Source organism: Eschrichtius robustus, chromosome 1 (genome assembly GCF_028021215.1).
Source record: "Eschrichtius robustus isolate mEscRob2 chromosome 1, mEscRob2.pri, whole genome shotgun sequence".
NCBI lineage: Eukaryota > Metazoa > Chordata > Mammalia > Artiodactyla > Eschrichtiidae > Eschrichtius > Eschrichtius robustus.
Window position 1 is genome coordinate 90,184,574 of NC_090824.1, and position 24,757 is coordinate 90,209,330.

A 24,757-nucleotide genomic window follows, 5' to 3' on the forward strand; every position below is an offset into this window, starting at 1 on the left:
AATACACTAGCAACTCCAAGAAGCCTTTTAACAGGTATGCACTAGCTTAAGGAACAGGTGCTGGTGGTGTCAAACAATTTAAGAGGGAAAGGACAGCCACTCCAAGAAAAAAATCAACTGTATGAAGAATCAAATTTCCAGCAAAGACCTAACAGAAATGTAAGAAACAATGTGCTGAGTGAGAATGAAGACAACAGACTAGAAAGCATGCTCATCAACCAACTACTTTTGGAAACACAACTTGTAGATGGGGAAGGATTGAGAAGTAAAACCAACCTGACTATGGCGCTTTTTTGCTTCAAACAGTTTAGTAAGGCAGGGTCTGTACACCATCTACATGGGGAGCAGAGAGAAAAAGCAAATGGGTCATCACAACTTCAGTGGAATATTCATAGAGCCATCCTCTCCAAACCTCTGTCCCTTCTTTCCATGTGCCCTCTGCTAGACTTCTTTTACCTTACATCTTGTCCCCCTTTCTTCTCCCTTTTTCTCCCCTCCTTTTTTCTGTCTATTTACCCCCCTCTTTTATTAATTTCTTTTTTAGAAGGTTATCTATTACTAGAAATACAGAAACCACTCTGAGTACTTTAACAAGAGGGAATTTAATACTAGGAATTGGAAATAAAGGTGACAGAAGGGCTGAGAAGCCAACCAGGAGTCAAAAAAGGCAAGGCAACCCAAAGATTAGCCAATAACAGGAAGCTACTACCCTTCCCAGGCTGCAGGAACAAAATAATATTTTTGGAGTGGTTTTGTTGGAGCTCAGGGTCACTGGTGGATGCTAGAACTACAGTAGACTTGTCTGGTGGGAACTAGATGTTCTGACATCCAGTAGAACATCAGTAGAACTGACAGTAGCCACTGTCAGGGATGCCCCACAAGGCAGAGAGAGGTGGCCTAAACACAGGTTTCTCTCTTCCTCCTGACCTCCAATATCTTGCCAGTGCCTCCCACAGGCTGATGCCAACAGACGAGGGAGACCGGGAAATATGGCCTACAGAGGTCAGTCTCCTGCCTTTCAGAGCAGATAATGAGGAAAGGCTTTGAGGCAAGCAGAGCCAGGAGTGGTACAGACTTTGTTTCAAAGTTCGAATTTTTAACATTAAACTAGAATAGCAAGTTAAAAATGTATCGACTCCAACAAAATAAAAGTAAAATTAGTATAACCTACTGTGATTGCATTCAACACAAAGCATGATACTGATTTTTTTTTTGAATTCATTTTTATCACACTGAAAATCAGGATACCTCATGAGAAATGAGAAAACACAGAAAAGAACCCAAAAGAAGAGGTAAGAGCACAGAGAAAGGTGTCAAGAGATGGGCGGACATTCACACAAATCCTGACATGGGCATGCAGGGAAAAAGACACTGATTAAAGAAAAAGGAGAAAGAAAAAGGGTAGAAAATTGAAAAGACTAAAGGAAATCATGGGTGTGATACTGTGACTGATAACATTAAAAAAGAGACAAGCCCCAAATGGAAGTTACTTGTGCTAAGCCCACGTCCATCAAACCAAGACTTAACACCTAAACCTAACTGCAGTTTCAACCTTCCCCAGAAATGAAATCTTTACCCATCAGTCTGGAATTTCCTGGTCAGTACCAGTGAGGTAATCTGCCTAACAGATCCTTTTGTCCCGCAAAGGAAGGTGACCTTGCCTGAAATAATCCTTTTTTCATTTATGACTTCCTTGTCCCACCTCCTTGCTGACTATAAAAGGCTCCTTTCTACCTGCTAGATGGGATGCTGCCCATTCATGAATCATTTAATAAAGCCAATTAGATCTTCAAACTTAATTTTTTTAACAATAATAAATATATTTGGTCTCTGACCCAGTTCCTGGCACAGACGGGTCAGCACAACTTCAGCACTGAGCTTCCAAAACCCTTGGAACTTCCTAAGTGATGTGAGTGAAAAAGGTGTCTTTTGTTATGTTAACAAAGCAGCTTTTGAACAAAAGGGTGAGGGCTGGTAGCCAGGAGAACTAACCACGTGACTAGAGGGTTGGAACTTTCAGCCTCCCCTTACCCACCAGCCTCTGGGGAGGGAAGAGGGCTGGAGGATGAATCAGTCGCCAACGGCCAATGGTTTACTCAATCACGCTTACGTAATAAAGCTTCCATAAAACCTCTAAAGGACTTGATTTGGAGAGCTTACAGGTTGGTGAACACGTGTCGATTCAGGGAGAGTGGTGTGCTCAGAGAGAGAGGGTGGAAGTTCTGCTCCCTTTTCCTCATACCTTGCCCTATGTGTCTCTTCCATCTGGCTGGCCCTGAGTCATATCCTTTGATAAAAAACTGATGATCTAGTAAGGAAAACGTTTCTCTGAGTTCTGTGAGCTGCTCTACAGACTGCCTTTTGGTGACCACAGGTGACAACCTGGACTGTGCTGGCTCTTTCTGAAGTATGTGGGGATGGGGTCGTCAGTTTTATGGGACTGAGCCCTTAACCCATGGAATCTGACAGCACCTCCAGGAAGACAAGAGTCAGGATTGAGCTGAATAGCAGGACACCCAGCTGATGTTGCAGAATTACTTGCTGGATGCGTGGGAAAAACAACCCCCCCCCCCACAACAAGTATTGGAATTGGATGCCAGAATCTTTAATGGGGAAAATAAAGTAAGAGTAACATGATGAGAACTGATTATTAAAATGATGGTATATGTCAATTATATCTCAAAAAAAAAAAAAGATGGAAAATGGTGGCAGCAAAGATAGGGTAAGGAGATTGGAGGTTTGGAGGGTAGAGAGTGATCAGAAGGGCCAGTAAGTAATGGGGTAGGAAGAAACTTTTAATAAAAAAAGACACACTTTTCCACAGGAAATTTAACTAGATACATCTTTGATCTACCAAATGACCTTTATTTCCTCCCCAGTCACCCTGCTGAGAAGTGTGCTACCATATGAGATATGCTACTATTGTAGCCCCACTTTGGGTTCCTCTGATGTTTAACTGTGACTGTACTGCTGCTTACAACAGGACCTATCCTCACTCCACCCACCCGCCACCCCATTTAAAACTGGGATGAGATGGCAGCTGTGCGGAAAATAAGCACCATGAATGGTAGTCATGGTGGAACAAGCAGAAATTCCAGCTGCCCATTGCTGCTGGTCTTATCCCCAACTCCTTATGTGTGTGAATTAGGAATCTCGTATATTTTTGTCACCCCTTCAAACGATGCTAATCAATCTAAAAGCTTAGCAAATATTTTTAATTTAACATTTCCAAACTGTATAATAACCCAATAATGATATTTTACCCCCACAGTACCTCTGCAGGAGGGGCCTTACAGTATCCCAATATTTATGGAAAAGCAGGAACAAATTTGTGGGTAAAGATAAATAGCTACAGAGTGCACTGTACTCTCCTTCTGCAGGATCTGCAAGGAAATAAAAACACATTTAATAAGTACATTATTCTTACCTGGTCAACAATAGAGTTTCTACATTGTTTATGCTCATTTCTATACTCTGTCTATACAGAGTATACTTTGTACTCTATAAAACTGTGGGTGACAAGACACAGTGATTTTTTTTTTTTTTTACAGTGATCCTTTTAAATCTGATTGAGTCATTCTCCTGATCAGACTTCTCCAACATCAAACCACCACAAAAATACAAAATACAAAAGTCCTTATTGTGGCATAAAGGCCCTACCTGATCTGGACCTCATCTCCTACCACCCTCCCCCTGGTTCAATAGGCTTTGGCCACTCATCTCTACTATTCCTCGACTATGTCAAGCAAAGCCTTTGCAGTTATTGTTCCTTCTGCTTAGGAATACTCTTCCTTCAATCACCCGCCCAGTTCAACCCTATCTCCTTTTTCAATGTCCCTTTGCTCAATATCTCCTCACAAAGAAGGCTTCCATGACTCTACCCCAGCATTCTCTACTCCCATAACCTGCTTTATTTTTCTTTGCAGCACTTATTACCATTTCACATTATACTATATATATTTATCTGTTTGTTTATATTTCATCTCCTCTCAAAAGAAAGGACTTTATCTTATCCACTGCCATACTACAGCACTGACTAGATAATATATGATTTTTTAAAAAATGAAAACAACAGATCTGTACTGACAACCACTTGGAAAGTAGCATCGTATTTATACAGAATCAGAACAAACCTACATCTAACAAACCCTACTGAACTGAGTTCAAGATATAGAACCCTCTTAAGGGTGACCTGAGAAAAGGACAAAAGAAAGAATCTCTGAGCAAATTTGATGACTCTTCCAAAATCATACAAACCTGATTTTTACCCGTACAAAGCCACAAGGAAACCTTCTCTACCTTGATGTAGATTTAAGGCAAGTAAAGGAGAAAGGAAATGATTCTGTTACTCAAATACACATAGCCTTGGTTTATCACAACAGGCCTTTCCCAGCAGCATTTTAACTCTTTCACAATAGATACAGTCATATGCTCAAAATCCAAGAAACAGAGTATATAATAAAAATTTCCTCCTACCTAGCCAAACAGTTCTCTTCCCTTAAAAGCAATCAATCTTTCTAATTTCTTGTATACCCTATCCATTATACTCTGCACGCAGGCACTTTGTAAGCTCAAGTACAAAATCTGTACATAGATAGGAGCCATGAATAGGTTTTGCAGACTGTGAGGCTAATCTGGTTTCTGGCCTCACCTTTTACCTACACCAGGGCAGGGGCGCACACATGTTTGGAATGAACACTGATGAAAGAGGTGAGGAATGAAGTGGTTTTGCCTGCTCTCACCTTGTATTCTTGAGGTTGAAGGTAACAAAAAAAGTTTTATTTACTACTCTGTGATTTCATTTTCCTACTTACTGGTAAATAGTTCTTCAGGTGGAGTTACTCCAAGTAAATAGTGGAAAAACAATGCAGCACAGCGAAGATAAGGGATGATGCCATTCTTCAACGAGACCCATAAATACCAGCCAGGAATACCACACCCAATGCAGCTAAGAGGCAATAATTCCAGAACAGAACAGAATACAGATCAGACTAAAACCTAGACTGTAAACACATCCCCTTTCAAAAACATAGCTAAGCATTAAATAATTTTTTATCCATTTAATTTTTAAATATTTAAAACAAAATATTTAACTAGCTAAAGAAAACCACAAATCTTGCATTTTTTACCGGGTAGATGTTTAAGGCAAAGAACTACTTTTTTCTTTCCCCTAACCCTTGTAATGAAATGTGGAGCAAATATATTTAGCGATAACTAACCAAATCAGCCAAGTTAGCTAAAAAAAAAAAAAAAAGTTAATACTTTCCTGATTTCTGTATTAAAATTGGTGATTTGCAGGGCAGTGAAACTAATCTGTATGATACTATAATCTTACAACATAAAGAGTGAACCTTAATGTAAACTATGGACTGTAGTTAATAACAATGTATCAATACTGGTTCATCAATTTAACAAATGTACCACACAAATGCAAGACGTTAATAATGGAGAAATTGGTGGAGGGAGGGAGGAAATGGGAACGCTTTGTACTTTCTATTCAACCTTTCTGTAAACCTAAAACAGCTCTAAAAAAGTCTATTAACATAAAAATAAATACACACGCACACATATTCAGTACTTAAACTAAAAAAAAAGTTGACTGGCGAAGAAGATGAAAACAAAGAGCAGAACGTGGCAGCAGATGAAGCGCAGCAGAGCACTCTACTGGACTTTTGGTTTTAACCTCTGTGTTGCCAATACACTTCACATACTATTCACAGCAGCCTTAAAAAACCTCTAGGTAGTTAAGTGTATTAACTGTATGAATTGCTTTAAAAGGGCAACCTATTTTCAACTTTTTACATTTATTTAAATTCTAACTGTTGCATATTGTTAAAATTCTATCATCTTTTGCCTATGTTCCCATAACAGTTTACAAGAGTAAAGATGTGTCAAAACTTGTCTTAGACTCAGAAACAAATGAATGGGTAGGTTTTACTTGTTGTTATTCCAAAAGCCTTTTAACTGATTTTTAAAAACTGGAATTAAAATGGTTCAAAAGTTACACTGCCAAACAACTGAACAAAGATGTGGAATTATAAAAACAATACTGAAATAGACTGGACTAATGGACTGTTACTCACCCACTTGTATACTGAGAAACTTCTGCCAAGAAAGAAGATGCAGAACGAGCCTCTTCACTCTCTTCTTGAACTTGTGCAAGGGGGAGGCCTGAAAAAGAAATTCTGAAAGATAAATCAATGAATTTGCTATTCAATTTATCAATTAAACCTCAATTTCATGGTTCCAGGAAAATAAGCAATGTCAACTCAACTGAGGTTCTTTCCCTTGTTCTCAGTCTAAATTGTTGATTCTGAATATTAAAACTGTTACATAAACTTTATCAGTATGTTAGCTAGAGAAACAAATAGGGCAGAATCACAGCCTTGCTAAACATGATGTTTAATAAATATTTACCTCATTATAACATGACCAGGTAAATAAATTAGTGGTCATCTACCTGCTCGGGGTTCCTAGCTGTCCTGGCTAGCAGGCAGAAATTCAACCTCTAGAAAGGAAAGTGGGTTGCTGTTCTGCCTTCTTGCTCAAGCAAAGAGACGCATAAAAAGAATCTTGTGGGGTTATTTTCCTCCATAATCTATCCTTAATCTTTAGTAGGACCATCCTAAATCTTTCCAGCAACTGCCACCTGTCCCATTTAAGTTAAAATTCTGTGTAAGCCACTGAAGTTCCCTGAACTTTAGTTTTAGTGTATTAAAATGGGGATAAAAATGCCTACCTTCAGTCTGCTGCGAGGGATGGGTACAGCACATTTGAGTAGTACTCTCTTGTTTTAAAAATATTTTGTTTATCCATTAATTCATCTGAAAGGCCACAGTTAAAATTACCCTGAGTCTCTTACCTTGAATATTGCCAGTTCTTTTCCTTTTTCAATTAAGGTTTCTTTAGAAAATACACTTTTTTTTTAAAGGAAAATATATCATGAACTCATACTGATATTTCCAATTTAAATGTAAGAGTTCAATATTTGTATATGACTTTTTTTTCAGTATGAGGTAAATTCTACATGCAATAAAATGCACAAATATTAAATGCACCATTTAATGTATTTTGACAAATGCACACACCCATGTAACAAGATCTTTTTACATTAATAAACTTTATTTTTTAAAGCAGCTTTCGGTTCACAGCAAAACTGAGAGAAAAGCACAGATTTCCCATATACCCACTGTTCCCAAACACCTACAATCTCTCCCACTATCAGCACCATTCACCAGGACTGGCACATTTGTTACAACCTATACTGACACATCATTATCACCCGAAGTCCATAGTTTACATTAGAGATAATTCTTGCTGTTGTACATTCTGTAGGTTTTGACAAATGTATAAGATGTATCCATTAGTATAGTATCCCACAGAGTAGTTTCATTAAACCCTAAAAACCCTCTGTGCTCTGCCTATTCACCTCTCTCTCCCCTAACCCTTGTCAATCACCACTGGTCATTTTACTATCTCATAGTTTTGCATTTTCCAGAATGTCATATAGTTGGAATCATACAGTATGTTGCCTTTTCAAATTTGCTTTTTTCACTTAGTTATATGTATTTAAGTTTCCTCCATGTCTTTTCATTGCTTGACAGCTCATTTCTTTTTAGCACTGAAGAATACTCCATTGCTTGGATGTACCACAGTTTATTTATCCAGTCACAAGGACATATGGGTTGCTACCAAGTTTTAGCAGTTATGAATAAAGCTGCTATAAACATCTGTGTGCAGGTTTAGTGTGGACATGGGTTTTCAGTTCATTTGGGTAGGTGCCAAGGAGTGTGACTGCTGGACTGTATGGTAGGAGCATGTTAGTTTGGTTAAGAAACTGCCAAACTGTATTTCAAAGTGGCATGGACTTCATTCCTACCAGCAATGAATGAGAGCTCCTGTTGCTCCACATCCTTGCCAGTACTCAGTGCTGTCAGTGTTCTGGATTTTGCCCATTCTGATAGATGTATACTGGTATCTCATTGTTGTTTTAATTTGTAATTCTCTAATGACACCTAATATTAAACATCTTTTCATATGCTTATTTGCCAACTGGATATCTTCTTTGGCAAGGTGTCTGTTCAGGTCTTTTGTCCATTTTTAACGAGGTTGTTTGTTTTCTTACTGTTGAACCTTAGAGGAGTTCTTTGTATATTTTGGATAGCAGTTCTTTATCAGATGCATCTTTTGCAAATCCATTCAACCAGTTTGTGGCTTATCTTCTCACTCTCCTGATAATAATCTTTTGCAGAACAGAAGTTCTGAATTGTAATGAAGTCCAACTTACCAATTATTTCTATCATGGATTGTACCTTTGGTGTTGTACCTAAAAAGTCATTGCATACCCAAGGTCACCTAGGTTTTCTCCTATGTTATCTTCTAGGAGTTTTATAGTTTTGTATTTTTACATTTAGGTCTATAATCCATTTTTAGTTAATTTTTGGGAAAGGTGTAAGATCTGTGTCTGTGTCTTGCATGTGGATATCCAGTTGTTCCAGCACCATTTGTTGAAAAGATTATCTTTCCTCCATTTGTCTTTGCTCCTTCGTCAAAGATCAATTGACTGTATTTATGTGGGTCTATCTGGGGGCTCTCTGTTTCGTTCCATTGATTCATTGGTCTGTTCTTTCACCAGTACCACACTGTCTTGATTCCTGTAGCTTTACAGTAAATCTTAAAGTCAAGTAGTATCAGTCCTCTGACTTTGTTCTTCTCCTTCAGTACTGAGTTGGCTATTCTGAGTCTTCTGCCTCTCCATATAAACTTACAATCAGTCTGTTGATACCCAAAAAATAACTTGCAGGGATTCTGACCAGGAGATTATTCGGTTTTTACTTAACTTTTCTGAATTTATTCTTGTGTGTCTTCCTCCTTATACTGAAAATTTGGTTCCCAATGACATTAACACAATCACTTATTTGGTTTAAAAATTGCCTAAAATAATTTCAAAATAACAATATTAGTACTACTGATACCACTAATGGAGTTCAATTTAAGATTTTTTTTTTGTAGTTCTTCCATTATCAGAATATATCCTACTAGGGAAGTACAGTTGAAATACTGTTTTTTAAAGTCACTTAAGCAATTATTTTCTTGATACACTTGTTAGGTTCATTTGTTGTTTTCAATTGTCAAAAAATTATTTTCACCATTAGGTTTTTTTTTTTAGTTAAGTATAATTAGGGTTCTAAAGTCAACTACATTAAAAAGACATTCACAAGAGTCTTTGCTCAAAGTATTGTACTCTTTACTTTGTCCTAGGGGCAACTCTTTTTAATTAGTTTTTGGTTTATACTTCTGTTGTTTCATTTATTAAAAAAATAAGCAAGTATGAATATATGTAAGCATGTATACGCATGAATACACATAAAATACCTCACACAAAGGTATATACTAAAACTAGTGTTCTGTACCCTACTTTTTTCACTTAATAATATATCCTGGAGATCACTTCTTCAATAGATCTTGTTCATTCCGTTTTATAGCTGCACAGCATTCCATTATATGGATATACCATAGGTCATTCAACCAATCTCCCAGTTTTTTGCTATTCCAAATAATGCCACAGTGAATAATCTGTGCTTATACCCTTTCATATTTTTGCCAGTAGAGCTTTGGGGTAGATTCCTAGAAGTGGGATTGGTGGGTCAAAAGGTAAATGCATATGTAATTTTGCTAGATACTGTTCTAAGGTCACTTTAATTATCTGTCCTCTAAATTATTTGAACTTTCAGTAGCCTTTATTGATCACTGATACTCAAAACCCAATTTTGCTTTCTATTAAGAGCAGAGTCTAAAAGGACAACTATACCACAATTCCATGATATTATATTACTCATGTATCCTCAAATGAACATTTGTCCAAAAAATATTTATTGAGTTCTTACTGGGTATAACAAATATTGCTAGACACTTGAAGCTTATGAGGGAAGACTTTGAAATTTGAATGTTCCCTATTAAAGAAACAGTAGGCATGGAGGAGCAGGGAGAAAGGAGAAGCAGGGAAAGGAGTGGAACAACAGTAAGATATAACTATAAAATAAGACACTATGTGATAAATGCTATAAAATGAACAAAGTACTATCATTCTAGCTGGAGAAATCAAGAATGTTTCGTAGACAGGCTTATCAAAAGGCTGAAAGTATTTAGGTAGGGACAAACACTGGAGAGACTAATCCTCAACCTTGAGATTGGGGAATTTGAAAAAAAAAAAAGAAAGGGAAAAGCAGATCCAAATGGTCTCCCTGTATACCTAGAGAGCAGCTGCAAGTTAGAGAATCAAGTGGTTGAGCTAATTATTCCTGTCACAGTTCTTCTAACCTTTCCGTTTAAACAGCATCCGTAAAGAAACAAATGAACAGTCATTCAATAAGAGACATAATACAGAACTTAGAAATATATAAAATGATTAACCACAAGCATAATTAATTTTGCCAATAAATCATGGGCAAATGTTATTTACAGTTAACAACTGATGGGAACTTTACCTGTGTCTGTGGTAAGAAGTATCTGAAGCATGTGTGCCATGGTGATCAAATGGAAGAGATAAAGGTGGTTATAGGAAGAACTAATTGATGAAGGCTGCAGATCAACAGCATCATCCCAATACAAGGATGGGAATGCTAACACAGTACCCACCTATGAGAGAAAATGGACATCAACATGGGTAACAACAAAGACCAACACAAGTTAATCTCATACGTAAATGTAAAGAACACCAGATCCTGCACTGTTTGTGTGTTTTTTTTAATAACCACCATATTTTTCCTAATTATTCAACAAGATATTTTATAATATAATATACCATAAATAGAGGACAAATGTCATCACCAAACAGATTTAACCCTTTGCTGGGTCTACTTATTCTAGTTCTAGGTAGTGGTCTCAACCCTGCGGTTTTAGAAGATTCAACGTTACAATCACTTGGGAAGCTCTTAAAATAACACTTACACAGGCCCCACCCCAGTCCAATCAAATCATAATCTCAGGTGGTAGGGCCCATTTACCAGCATTCTTTTCAAGGTTCCCCCAAGAGATTCCAAAAGATAGGGTGACAACCACTGGATAGAGGATACTGGCTAACCTTGCATCCACAAACTCCATGCTCCCAACTTCACCATGGCTCTCTCTAGAGAACTCGCTTTGAAGGAATGGAATCTTCACGGGGATTGAAAAGCTGTGCAAGAAACTCACAAAACAGTTGCCACCCAACCATAGGTGTTTTGGGGGAAGCCTGGATGCACCCATGGCCTGGTCCCTATCACGAATAATTAATGATTTTAAGACAGCTCACCCCATCATTCACCGCTTAGAATGTAAACAAGATGAGAAAAAGAGGAAGGGGGAAAATACATTATTAGAAAAAGTTTGCTTGTATAGACACTAACTAAATATAATCAACTAGAATAAGACCTATTACAAAGTAAAGGATAAATGTGGTTTCATTTTCAAAGTGATTTTCATCGTCTCAGTCAAATCTGTATCTATTTGTAAATGGAATGGACAAAAGAGACTAAACTTTGAACACTGATAATTTATAATCTTGAACAAAGAGCATAAATTTCAATAAGGAAAAAAGACGAAATTCTAAGCTTGAGTGACTGAAGAAAAAAAATTTACTGAACACTTACCAAAACATGAAATAGATCTACAGATAGAAGGCAAGGTGTAGCTTCTGATTTTAGGTTAGGAAGAACAACTAAAAAACAAAAAAACCTTAATGTAATTCAGTCAGTCATATAGCAATGTAGTTAAATATAATGCAAGATATAAACATCTAAAACAGAAATTTAACAAGGTTATAATACAGAAACTGATAAACTGGTATATCACACCTTTAAGATATGGGAACCGTAATTAAAGATAAACTAAACTGAGAAAAGGCTCTAAAAAGCCCTGGATGTAACTTAATGGTTGAAATATAAGATACAGGGGCAAAGGGTAAATAAACTAGGATGACTGAAGTAAGAAATTGTTCGATAAGTATTTGCTGAATGAAAAAGAATTCCTTTTATAAAATGTTCCCTACCACTTTTTTCCCCCTAACTACGCATTTCTAAATGTTCTGTGATACATAAAATACGTGAACAAATTTGGGGTTCAGAGCAGGGAGAGCATGAAAAGCACTGTAAATGAAAGGAGTATGGAGATGATCCTCCTGAATTAAAATTAGATAATGGTTTGTATGGACTGATGAATGGAAGGAAATGCAGACAGCTCAAAAACTTTGTCTTTCTGATTTGATCAGTCTCTAAATTTGGAAGTCAGGGAAAGAGTGACAAGGAAGTGAAATCAAGAATTCAAAACAACAGTAAGGGTTTTGTATATATAAAAACGAGGGAATTAATTTTATTTCAATAAAGCTATTATTTGTTTAAAATTCAGACAAGGTGTATTTCTTAACCCCAAATCCAAGATTCTAAACAAAACCATAAAAGTTAAGAGCGTGGGCTTTGGAGTCAGACAGAAATGGGATGCAGTACTTCCTGCGACTATTTGTCATAAGCAAGGTACTTGACTTCTCTAAGTCTACAGTGTATACGAGATTGTTGAGAGGTTCGTTAACATGTGCATTAAAAGTACTTATCCTGTATGCAGAAAATTATAAGACACTGATGAAAGAAATTAAAGATGATACAAATAGATGGAGAGATATACCATGTTCCTGGATTGGAAGAATCAACATTGTGAAAATGACTCTACTACCCAAAGCAATCTACAGATTCAATGCAATCCCTATCAAACTACCACTGGCATGTTTCACAGAACTAGAACAAAAAATTTCACAATTTGTATGGAAACACAAAAGACCCCGAATAGCCAAAGCAATCTTGAGAACGAAAAATGGAGCTGGGGGAATCAGGCTCCCTGACTTCAGACTATATTACAAAGCTTCAGTAATCAAGAGAGTTTGGTACTGGCACAAAAACAGAAATATAGATCAATGGAACAGGATAGAAAGCCCAGAGATAAACCCACACACATATGGTCACCTTATCTTTGATAAAGGAGGCAAGAATATACAGTGGAGAAAAGACAGCCTCTTCAATAAGTGGTGCTGGGAAAATTGGACAGGTACATGTAAAAGTATGAAATTAGAACACTCCCTGACACCATGCACAAAAATAAACTCAAAATGGATTAAAGACCTAAGTGTAAGGGCAGACACTATCAAACTCTTAGAGGAAAACATAGGCAGAACACTCTATGACATACATCACAGCAAGATTCTTTTTGACCCAGCTCCCAGAGAAATGGAAATAAGAACACAAATAAACAAATGGGACCTAATGAAACTTAAAAGCTTTTGCACAGCAAAGGAAACCATAAACAAGACCAAAAGACAACCATCAGAATGGGAGAAAATATTTGCAAATGAAGCAACTGACGAAGGATTAATCTCCAAGATTTACAAGCAGCTCATGCAGCTCAATAACAAAAAAACGAACAACCCAATCCAAAAATGGGCAGAAGACCTAAATAGACATTTCTCCAAAGAAGATATACAGATGGCCTACAGACACATGAAAGAATGCTCAACATCATTAATCATTAGAGAAATGCAAATCAAAACTACAATGAGATATCATCTCACACCGGTCAGAATGGCCATCATCAAAAAATCTAGAAACAATAAATGCTGGAGAGGGTGTGGAGGAAAGGGAACACTCTTGCACTGTTGGTGGGAATGTAAATTGATACAGCCACTATGGAGAACAGTATGGAGGTTCCTGAAAAAACTACAAATAGAACTACCATACGACCCAGCAATCCCAATACTGGGCATATACCCTGAGAAAACCATAGGTCAAAAAGAGTCATGTACCAAAATGTTCATTGCAGCTCTATTTACAATAGCCAGGACATGGAAGCAACCTAAATGTCCATCGACAGATGAATGGATAAAGAAGATGTGGCACATATATACAATGGAATATTACTCAGCCATAAAAAGAAATGAAATGGAGGTATTTGTAATGAGGTGGATGGAGTTAGAGTCTTTCATACAGAGTGAAGTAAGTCAGAAAGAGAAAAACAAGTACAGTATGCTAACACATATATACGGAATCTAAGGAAAAAAAAAAGGCCATGAAGAACCTAGTGGCAAGACGGGAATAAAGACACAGACCTACTAGAGAATGGACTTGAGGATATGGGGAGGGGGTGGGGTGAGATGTGACAGGGTAAGAGAGTGTCATGGACATATATACACTACCAAATGTAAAATAGATAACTAGTGGGAAGCAGCCGCATAGCACAGGGAGATCAGCTCGGTGCTTTGTGACCACCTAGAGGGGTGGGATGGGGAGGGTGGGAGGGAGGGAGATGCAAGAGGGAAGAGAAATGGGAACATATTGTATATGTATAACTGATTCACTTTGTTATAAAGCAGAAGCTAACACACCATTGTAAGGCAATTATACTTCAATAAAGATGTTTAAAAAAAAAAAAAAAAAAAAGTACTTATCCTGAGCTTGGCATACAGTAATCGATAAACGTTATTAATATTGGCTTTAAAAAACACAGTGATAACAGGGCTCTGCCATTAACTAGCTATGTTAATAGCTAAATAGCTATAAATAAATAAATAAATCTTCTATTTATGCTAAATTAAATATCTCAGCAAAACTTATGTGATATAGCAGGAAGAGCATAGGTTTTATGGTCAGGCTTGGATTCAAATATTAGTTCTGCCTCTTTTTATGACCTCAGTCAAGTCACATAACTTCTCTGTGCCTCAGTTTCTTCATCTGTAAATCAGGAAAATGATAATTTCCTTGAAGAATGGCAGTTCGAAGACATGATTATATAAAAAGATCCTTGTACAATGCCTGGCACATACGTGGCAGTGAGCATTGTATTTCCTGTTGCTACTGCAGAATCAACATGTTACAACAATATTCATCACCTTTCACACAAAACAGCTCTCTATTGTGGACTTCCTGGACTTCCCTATTTCTCTCAATAATCTAGTTACTCATTTTAATTCAAAATCTTGCCTCCACCCATCACAGTTCCCTCCCTAATTTATGCTACTACATGCAGATGCATGTTACCTTTAATTTTTCCTTTTTCCAATCCAACCTATACAATATCAAATTAACTTTAGAACATTATTGCTCAAAATGTTTCAAAAATTCCCAATAACCTGAAGAATAAAGTTCAAACTTCTCATTGGGGCATTTAAGATCCTCTATTTTTATCAAAACAACTTCATGCTTCTCTATCTATAGGTGCCACTACTCCTATCAAACTTGCCTAACTTGAACATATCACATGCTTTCCTACCTCCTCAATCTCTGTTTAAATTGTGCCCTGGGCTTAGAATGCTGTCTCTGTTCCTCTCAACTTATCTTTATGGACCCTGTTAGAGGAAAAAAACAGCAGAGCCCCATAGTGATCCCTTCCTGTCTCAATTCTTGAAGCATGTATTCTTACCATACATCTGGCATTTGGCTACATTATAATGTGAGTTTTCACAGAGGTTCTGCTTCTTTAATTCAATCATAAGCCTTACAAATGGCAGGGACCATATCTTATACCTCTATACAGAGTTTATAGCCCTAACACCTTGCAAATAAAGATGTTCCTGCTAATAAATTTTCACATACCAAACTTTTACATAAAGGCACAAAGCTACATTACAGAGCAAAAGCACATCAATTCTATTAGTTACTGCCAATTAGAGATTATGCACTATTATTTCAGTTTCTGCTATCTGTGATGATGTTAAATAGTCTCCTTGTTTGGTGCTTATTTTGAGGTGTTTTAAACATTATAAATCCCATAACGTGTGATGAATATAAAAGCAGGGAGACTATTTGGAAGTGCTGGTAAAACAAGGTATCCAAATTATAACTGAAATGAAAAGAGATACCAAAAAATTAAAAAACAAAACCAAAATATTACTGTGCAAATAGGATAAACTGTTAACAATAGGAAGAGGTCCTAAGAACAAGACGCACGTGTAACATGTGCAAAATTCTGGGCCTGTGCAACTGACCAATAAGAGAAAAAGTAAATGAAAATACAGAAAAAATTTAAGTATGTAGCTAGGGAACAGCATTAATATTAGATCCCTATTAGCATGAGATTAATTCAGGAGATAGCTGGAAATTAACTTGAAGATATAAAACTTGGCATGGTAAAAGTTCCAATGAAATTTAGGTGGCAGATTTGGATGGAGCCATGGAACCCCCATGTCATTAGAGTGACAGAAAGCTGCCCAGGAAGAGCTCCCTAAGAAGCCTGTGGGAATCAACAAGGAGGAAAGTGACCTGTTTCAACAGACTTTCAAGGTAAAGTAACTGGTCAATTTTGGGAAAAAAAGCCTGTTAGATAAGCTAGAAAAAAACTATGCCTGGCTTTAAAGCTTAAAAAGACTGAATGACTCTCCTATTTGGTAGAAACATACCTAGGAAGTGCAAGCTTAAACCTCTTTACCTGTGACATATTGAACTTATGAATAAAAAGACTTATAAAAACAGTCTTTTTTAAGTCTGACCTATTTAGACACAAAGGAGCTCCTGTAGTACAAATACCTAAATGGAAACGCAGACAACCAAAATGAAAGCCAAATCATTCTACTACTGTATAACCTCTAATCCCTCTTTTTATTTTTATACTGAGTACCATATGGGCTTAATTTCTAGCTTGTTAGAATCTAAAAAAAAAAACCCAACTCAGCTGTTATAGCCTGTCTCTCAAAGAAAAGGGCGTGCATGGATTACCACACTTAGCACTTCTATTATTTTTATGTGACTTTGATACACACCAGCAAAACTAAACATATTTTTAAATGATCTAGCCACATCACTGCTCCCTTTTCTAACCAGACTGAGATACAAGGATGTTAGTGATTGTGGATGTTGGTTCAAAAAAGCCCCTAGGTGGGTATAACCGATACACGTTGACAACATTTGAAAACACTTGGTTTTAAAAATAAGATTGCAGGTATTACAGGGGCAGCCATGTGTTTTGTTTTCTTTTTGTTTTTTCTTTTGTAAGGCTGTGGTAATGAGTATCCAAAATTAGTGCAGTGTGTTGTTTCCTAATAAAATACACTGCCAGAAATGCAATGGGAAAAGACACATAAATAACATAATAATAATAATTTAGAGAAGACTCTACCTGATAGAAGACGAATCAGATGTTTCTGTATCAGGACCTGAGAACAGGTAATCCTTTGTGCAATGGCAAACTGCATTAATGCTTTCAGACCATTATGCTAGATTGTAAGAGAGGGGAAGATAAAAAGATAAGGGAAGATAAAAGACCTAAGTCATTCACTGTAAAAACCAATCCCAGTCTGCAAGAATTAGTGCAGACTTACTATATACTTTACATTCTTGCAAGTTTAGTTACAATATTTTTAATACTTCTAAAAAGTTTTATGACTTCACCGAATTTTTTTAATAGATTTTCCCATGACAAAGAGGTATTAAAGATATAATCATCTCAATTCTCATTTAAGTACTCATTTTCCCCAGAGTGATTCTCTTAAATGTCTGGCCTAAATTATTCTATTGAGGCCTGTGCAAATAAACATATTTATAGAAATTCTAAAATGATGGCAGAAAATCACTGAATTCAGGGAACAGATCTTCTGCTTCCCAGATGAAAGGATGGGAACTATAGGGAAGCACATCGTGGACTCCAAGTCCCCTGTGTCAGCTATCAGATAATAAGAGAGAAATGGCTAGGAGGTAGGTGGTCTAGGGAATCCTGCTGCCCAGTTTGTCTTCACAGGGCTACTGAGCACATTTCTTAAGTACTGTTTTTCAGGGTCCCCAATGTTATGAGGATTGGGCCTGAGGCAGGAGTATAGCTATACACAGTCAGGATCTGCCCATCAAGGAGTCATGGTTTAGTTTTATTCCTGAATTCAGTATGATGATTTATCTAGAGCTAAGCCAGCATTAATACTTAATATTACATGATGGTGCAAAATTAGTGAGAAGGAAAAATGTAGGAGACACTAGGGTTCTGATTTGGAAATAAACAGAGAAGGGGATAAAAAGTAACCAAGTATCATCAGAAATCTTTCTGTGAATTACATTTAACCACCAAGATTGAGAAAACTCTCCGAAGTGTACAATGTTGGCCCTTCAGTCTCCTATGAGACTGAAGTAGTTTTTTTTTTTTTAACAGAATTCTGCTAACTTTTACAGAAAAAGGAGTGAATAAAGATTTTTTTAAATGATAAATTTACTGTGGACTCCCTAAAAAAGCATACCATGAGTTACACGTACCCTGTTGGAATACACATACCTGTCTATTTTGAAGTGCTCCAAACAAAGGTTTTCCTTCATCTCCCAAGAGGTTTTCTCAAAGAGTAAGAAAAACAAAAATGATAAATTCTGAATACTGCTACAATTGTATACTTGGTTTCTGTCTATCAGATGTTCTTTAACTAATCCTATTTTTGACCAGATGCTTTGCACTTTTCCCCTTCAAAATTTCATGTTTAAGTCTATGCCAAAATCCCCCCCCCCCAAATTTTAAAAAATATTTATTTATTTATTTATTTCGCTGCGCTGAGTCTTAGTTGCGGCATGTGGGATCTTCGTTGCTGCATGTGGGCTCTTTTAGTTGTGGCATGCGGCACCGTGTCAAACCCGGGCCCCCTGCGTTGGGAGCACGGAGTCTTAACCACTGGACCACCAGGGAAGTCCCCCAAATTTCCAAACTTTTGAGTGAGAGAATACTACAGAGGCAAATGTAGATCATTCACAAATTGCTACTACAAATAATAAAGTCCCTGCAGCAATCAATAAAAAATACCTGGGAAAAACAAAGCATTCTGGTTCATTTATCCTCCTTTAAAAAAAAAAATTTCTATGCAAATTTTTTTTCTTTAATTGAAGTATAGTTGACTTACAATATTATATTAAGTTCAGGTGTATGGTAATTTGATATTTTTACAGATTATACTCCATACAAAGTTACTATAAAATACTGACTATATTCCTGTGCTTTGTATTACTTCCTTGTAACATTTATTTTGTACCTAGTAGTTTGTACCTCTTAATCTCCTTCATCTACTTTGCCCCTACCCCTACCCCTCTCCCCTCTGGTAACCACTAGTTTGTCCTTTGTATCTGTGAGTCTGTTTGCTATATTTGTTCATTTGTTTTATATTTTAGATAGCACATATAAATAAAAACAGTATTTGTCTTTCTCTGCAAAAAATTTTTAAATAAGTAATTTTTTTAATATAGTAACACCTATTTTGTTAAAAAATAATACATAAGACAGATGTAAGTAACCTTATTGCTCTTTAGGTACTATTAAAAAACAATTAGATTTATAGGATAAAAAGACGAAACTGAAAATACCAAAAAAGCATGGGTTCAGAAATATATTTTGCCTTGTTGGCTAGGGTATTTATTACTAAATTACTTTTCTTTTCTTTTTTTTTTTTTTTTTTAATTTATTTACTTATTTATTTTTGGCTGTGCTGGGTCTTCGTTTCTGTGTGAGGGCTTTCTCTAGTTGCGGCAAGCGAGGGCCACTCTTCATCGCAGTGCATGGGCCTCTCACTATCACGGTCTCTCTTGTTGCGGAGCACAGGCTCCAGACGCGCAGGCTCAGTAGTTGTGGCTCACAGGCCTAGTTGCTCCACGGCATGTGGGATCTTCCCAGACCAGGGCTCAAACCCGTGTCCCCTGCATTGGCAGGCAGATTCTCAACCACTGCGCCACCAGGGAAGCCCAAAATTACTCTTATTTTCACTGATCCTTGGCAGCAAACACATCTGTGAGAGTGGAAGGCTTATTTCCTATTTTCTTTTTGCATTTTTTTTTATCATGTATTTTTTCTTATTCTAGCTTTGAAGAAAGCAGAAAAAATAGAAAAACAGAACTGGCTAAAAATGGACAAAATTTTGGCTGATCTAGACACCATGAAACACAAAATGCAATAGTTAAAAAGGTCAGTATAAACTAAATCAAGTATCACCGTGTTTAATTCTAAATGTAACCTCAATTTGCTGGTAGTTTTTTTTACCATCAGATACCAGATGTTTAACTGAATATTTATATATTGTGTTACAAAAGTCACTTGAGCAAGTCTAAAACCTATTAATATATCTTTTCAGTTCAGTACTGACTTTATATTTGTAAATTTTATATTAAAATGAATATCACATGATTTATATACACATTTTTAAAATTTGGAGGATGTGTGGATCATATAACCACCCTATTGGGTTTTTTTTTTAAATTAATTAATTAATTAATTTATGGCTGTGTTGGGTCTTCGTTTCTGTGCGAGGGCTTTCTTCTAGTTGTGGCAAGCGGAGGCCACTCTTCATCGCGGTGCGCGGGCCTCTCACTATCGCGGCCTCTCTTGTTGCGGAGCACAGGCTCCAGACGCGCAGGCTCAGTAATTGTGGCTCATGGGCCCAGTTGCTCCGCAGCATGTGGGATCTTCCCAGACCAGGGCTCGAACCCGTGTCCCCTGCATTGGCAGGCAGATTCTCAACCACTGCGCCACCAGGGAAGCCCCACCCTATTGGTTTTGAAACAATTCCTGAACTGACATTTTATGGACTTTGGAATTAGTCATTAAACAAAACTTTGTTATTTCTTGGGTGTTGCTCGGGAAGAAGTTTTGTTAAATAATCTGAGTACTAAATTCTTCAGAGATTAGTGCCTTTACCTCAGAAGAGCTCCCTCTTGTTATACAGCATAAGATATGTTATTCACAGACAAAGTGATCGATTGACAATATTTGTCCTCTTCTTCCATTCTCTTTGTCAGACCCTCTGTTTTGATTCCTCAACTATTTTTCATAACTGTGCCAACACATCCTGTATATGTCTCTCCACACCCACAGGGAGTGAGATAAGTTAGCTGTTTATGTACTAGGAATAAAGTACAGCATTATATCCACTGAATGGAAAAAGCCCTAGAGTGAAAACTATATAACACTCTATTAATCAAATAGATTCGAATTACTATGTTACAGAAACACATATGAGATTCAGTCCTACTCTCCAATGAATTTCTCATCTACTCTATAACAAAACTGTCACTTTTTAAAATGTTCAATGCCTAAATATAAATTTCCAATTCCTAATGCTTATGCTCCCAAAATAGTAAAGTGTAAAAGTACCGTCATTGGAAATCTGAAGATATTTAGTAGATCATGACTCCAAAAGAATGTTTTACATTTCATATCATACTGTTCAGATTCTATTTAAACCTCATCTTTTCCTTTTCTCATTTTATTTAATCATAGTAAATATAAACCTGTGTATTTATTTTTTACCCACAATTTAAGTCTGACAGGTTTGGAAATAACTTCTAAAATCTGTTCACAGAGACTGATGCTGATATCCAGGAAGGCTCTGTGAAAGAAGTGGCTTTGGACTTCCCTGGTGGCGCAGTGGTTAAGAATCTGCCTGCCAATGCAGGGGACATGGGTTCGAGCCCTGGTAGATCCTACATGCTGCAGAGCATCTAAGCCCGTGTGCCACAACTACTGAGCCTGCGCTCTAGAGCCCACGAGCCACAACTACTGAAGCCCGCGCACCTAGAGCCCGTGCTCCACAACAAGAGTAGCCACTGTAATGAGAAGCCCGTGCACTGCAACAAAGAGTAGCACCCGCTCGCTGCAACTAGAGAAAGCCTGTGTGCAGCAACGAAGACCAAACGCAGCCAAAAATAAAATATAAATAAATAAATTTATTTTAAAAAAAAGAAGCGGCTTCATGCTACTTACTTCAAATCATGAAATAGTGTCTTATTACAAAACTATATTTAAATGAAGAAAATGTGGTAGAACCATTAAAAACAACTACCAGAAAAACTGGAAAATGAGTCTGAAACTGGCTTGGATAAAGATGACATGAAAGAATTACAGTTCTTAACTCTTTTTCATGTAGTACTCTATCTTGTGACTGTCATGAGCAAATATACTAATTTAAAAATCTAAGCAATTCTTCACTGCTTCACTGCCCCCGGCTTTAATGAGATATATAACACTGTGTAAGTTTAAGGTGTACAACAGGGGTCCCCAACCCCCAGGTTGCGGACCGATATCGGTCAGTGGCCTGGTAGGAACCGGGCCGCACAGCAGGAGGTGAGCAGCGAGTGAGAGAAGCTTCATCTCCCGCTCCCCATCACCTGCATTACCACCTGAACCACTCCCCCACCCCCTGGCCACCGGTCCGCAGAAGAACTGTCTTCCATGAAACTGGTCCCTGGTGCCAAAAAGGTTGGGGACCGCTGGTGCACAACATGTTGATTTGATAGCTACACTTTTCTCTAAGAAGCTTTCAACATGGCAGAAAACTTGACAGTAGGCTTCCTTTCAGACTTGGTAGGTTTCTTGCTGCTAATCTGTCTCTCCTGACCACCTCAGTCTTCCTTTCTCTTTCCTGGTAAGTTTTTAGATGACTTTGGTTTACCTTTCTTTTTATCTCAAAGTGTAAAAGAAATAAAAATACTGGACATTTCTGGGTTGATTCTTCTTCCTTTGCTTTTCCTCTGATCTTCCAGTGTTGTAACTCTGCCACCTTTAGAATATAGCTTGCTTCATGCTGTCCCTTTCAAGTATTTTTAGTTTATATGCCCATTTTTGTAGTTAAAAGAGATTAATACAAAATATTCTAAGGCTAAATGGCATCACGTCACCTAATCTACTGATACGCCAAAAGTCCTTAAACAAGTCAAAGTATTCCAGGCCATCAGGGAAAAAAAGGAATAATTTTTGGTCAATCAATGTTAATTCTGTTTCTATAAAGCTCCAAATTAGTTCTCTTATAGGCTTTACCAATTGCCTGGATAGTGAAAGCACATGTGCTCCAGGTCATCATGGGGATTCGAGGATCCGTTTCATCAGGAGGCACTTTCAATCCAATTCTATAAATTGTTGTGGCAAAGAGAAGGACCATTTCCTTGATGCTATTAGAATATTTTATCCTAAAAATAAAACAAGAAAAATTTATATTGATATAATGGTCTAGTAAAAGGGGCTACCTACTGAGAAGTCCAATTAAGTACCGAAGCAAGAATTTAACTCCTTTTGACAAAGTAAACTACCCTTTGTCAAATTAGAGATAAGAGCTGCTGAAGAAGATTTATTCCTTAAGAAAAAATGGGAAAAGCAGAACTGTAACTCCTACAGGTAGAAAAATGTCTCCGACAAAATGGTAATGACCCAGATAACTTCTTATAAAAGATGCAGTAAATGTTCACAGCAGAAAGGGTCCAGGTCCAAATTAAGGAACAGATTGGAGAGAGGATTAAAACTCAGAGGAAACAGATCTGACATAAGTTTTAGTGTATGGATAAGGGACCAAGAAGTCCTTCTGTGCTGATAGGGGTGTGTGTATGTCTGTGTGTCTGTGTGTGTGTATAATAATACATGTACTAGCAATGATTATTTCTGGTTTCCTGAACTTCTATTTGTTGCAAGTAACAAATATTTTCAGTAGCAATGGGATACATCATGTAAACAAGGATCACAACTAGAAAAATGTTACCTCAGATAATATTCATTAAATAGTAATATCTGATTTGGATATATTATATTTTTCAAAGTGCCTTCACATAAATATCTTTCCATTAACCTTATGAGGTAAGTTAGGAGACCATTGTCTCAATCTTACAAAAAAGAAAATGAATTGTGGTAGGGTTGGAGTGACCTGAGACTTTTCAGAAGTCACAGAGCAAGTCAGATGTGATTTTAACTTAAGTCTCTTAAATTCTGTTCTTCTTGTAGGTTGGACTATATAAAAATAGTATTTTTGTTGGTCAAAAACAGTTAATTATAGGCATGGTTCACCCTAATACATATTAAATACATATTACTCTAATATCTCAAACCACTTAATTTCATTAGTACAAATAAAACTCTAGGGAGAAAGCAACAAGATAAAAATGGGATAAAGAAAACAATTTTACAAATAAAGCAAGAAGGAAGGAAAGAAGAACTGTTCTTCACTCTTATTTTCACAACCACTTACAAACTTCTCTTGTTTAGATACTTACGAAGACTGAACTCCAAAACTCAGAATAGAATGGAACTCAAAAGTGGAATCACCCATTCCTTGATCAAACAAGACTGGAATTCTTGGCTTTTCTCCTTACAAATTAAAAGGAAAAAGAAAGAAAAAATCACAGGAGTTTAGCCTGACACACACTTTTCTAGCTTTTGTAAATTATATATGATCATTTTAGAAAACTTAGAAAATGTTAATAAGCAATAATCATTCACAATTTCTCCACCTAGATAACCAGATGGCATTAGGGTGATATTCTTCTGTTCTCCATATAAATGTTACATGTGTAGATTTTTTTTAAAAAGGACAACATCTCTAGTACTGTTTTGTATCTTGGTTTTTCACTAATAGATCATAAATGTCTTCCACATCGGTAACTGACCCTCTATATTTCTATTTTTAACGAATGCACAGTATTCTATTAGTAAGGCAGCATGCGTTAGTGAATAAGAACAAGGATCTGGAGCCAAGCTGCCTGGGTATGAATCCTAGCTCTGCCAGTGACTAAGACCTTGGGTTAATACTAAACCTCTTTGTGGCTCCATTTCCTTATCAAATTAGAATTGTTATTCCCGTACGTGAAATGACTTGATTTTTTCTGGTGGCTCTTGAGATTCTTTTCTTCATCTTTGGTTTTCAGCAGTTTGGGTATGACCTATCTAGGTATGCTTTTAAGTTTGAGGTTCACTGAGCTTCTTAAACCTATAAATTTAAGTCTTTCTCCAAGTTTGGAAAGTTTCCAGCTAT

The 24,757-nt window shown here is 36.9% G+C and overlaps 1 protein-coding gene across 2 annotated transcripts in view; it reads right to left on the minus strand.

Annotated features, from left to right (window-relative positions):
* UBR1 (ubiquitin protein ligase E3 component n-recognin 1) overlaps positions 1 to 24,757 on the minus strand; it is a 145,313-nt gene that overhangs the window by 13,238 nt on the left and 107,318 nt on the right. For both annotated transcript variants that reach the window (XM_068550281.1, XM_068550278.1), the window contains exons 34-43: positions 24,000 to 24,093; positions 22,780 to 22,928; positions 18,271 to 18,326; positions 17,131 to 17,227; positions 11,631 to 11,698; positions 10,488 to 10,638; positions 6,084 to 6,171; positions 4,815 to 4,948; positions 3,275 to 3,383; positions 277 to 333 (exon numbers count right to left, since the gene is read on the minus strand). In XM_068550281.1, coding sequence (XP_068406382.1) covers positions 277 to 333; positions 3,275 to 3,383; positions 4,815 to 4,948; positions 6,084 to 6,171; positions 10,488 to 10,638; positions 11,631 to 11,698; positions 17,131 to 17,227; positions 18,271 to 18,326; positions 22,780 to 22,928; positions 24,000 to 24,093 — 1,003 coding nt within the window. The remainder of the gene's footprint in view (positions 1 to 276; positions 334 to 3,274; positions 3,384 to 4,814; positions 4,949 to 6,083; positions 6,172 to 10,487; positions 10,639 to 11,630; positions 11,699 to 17,130; positions 17,228 to 18,270; positions 18,327 to 22,779; positions 22,929 to 23,999; positions 24,094 to 24,757) is intronic.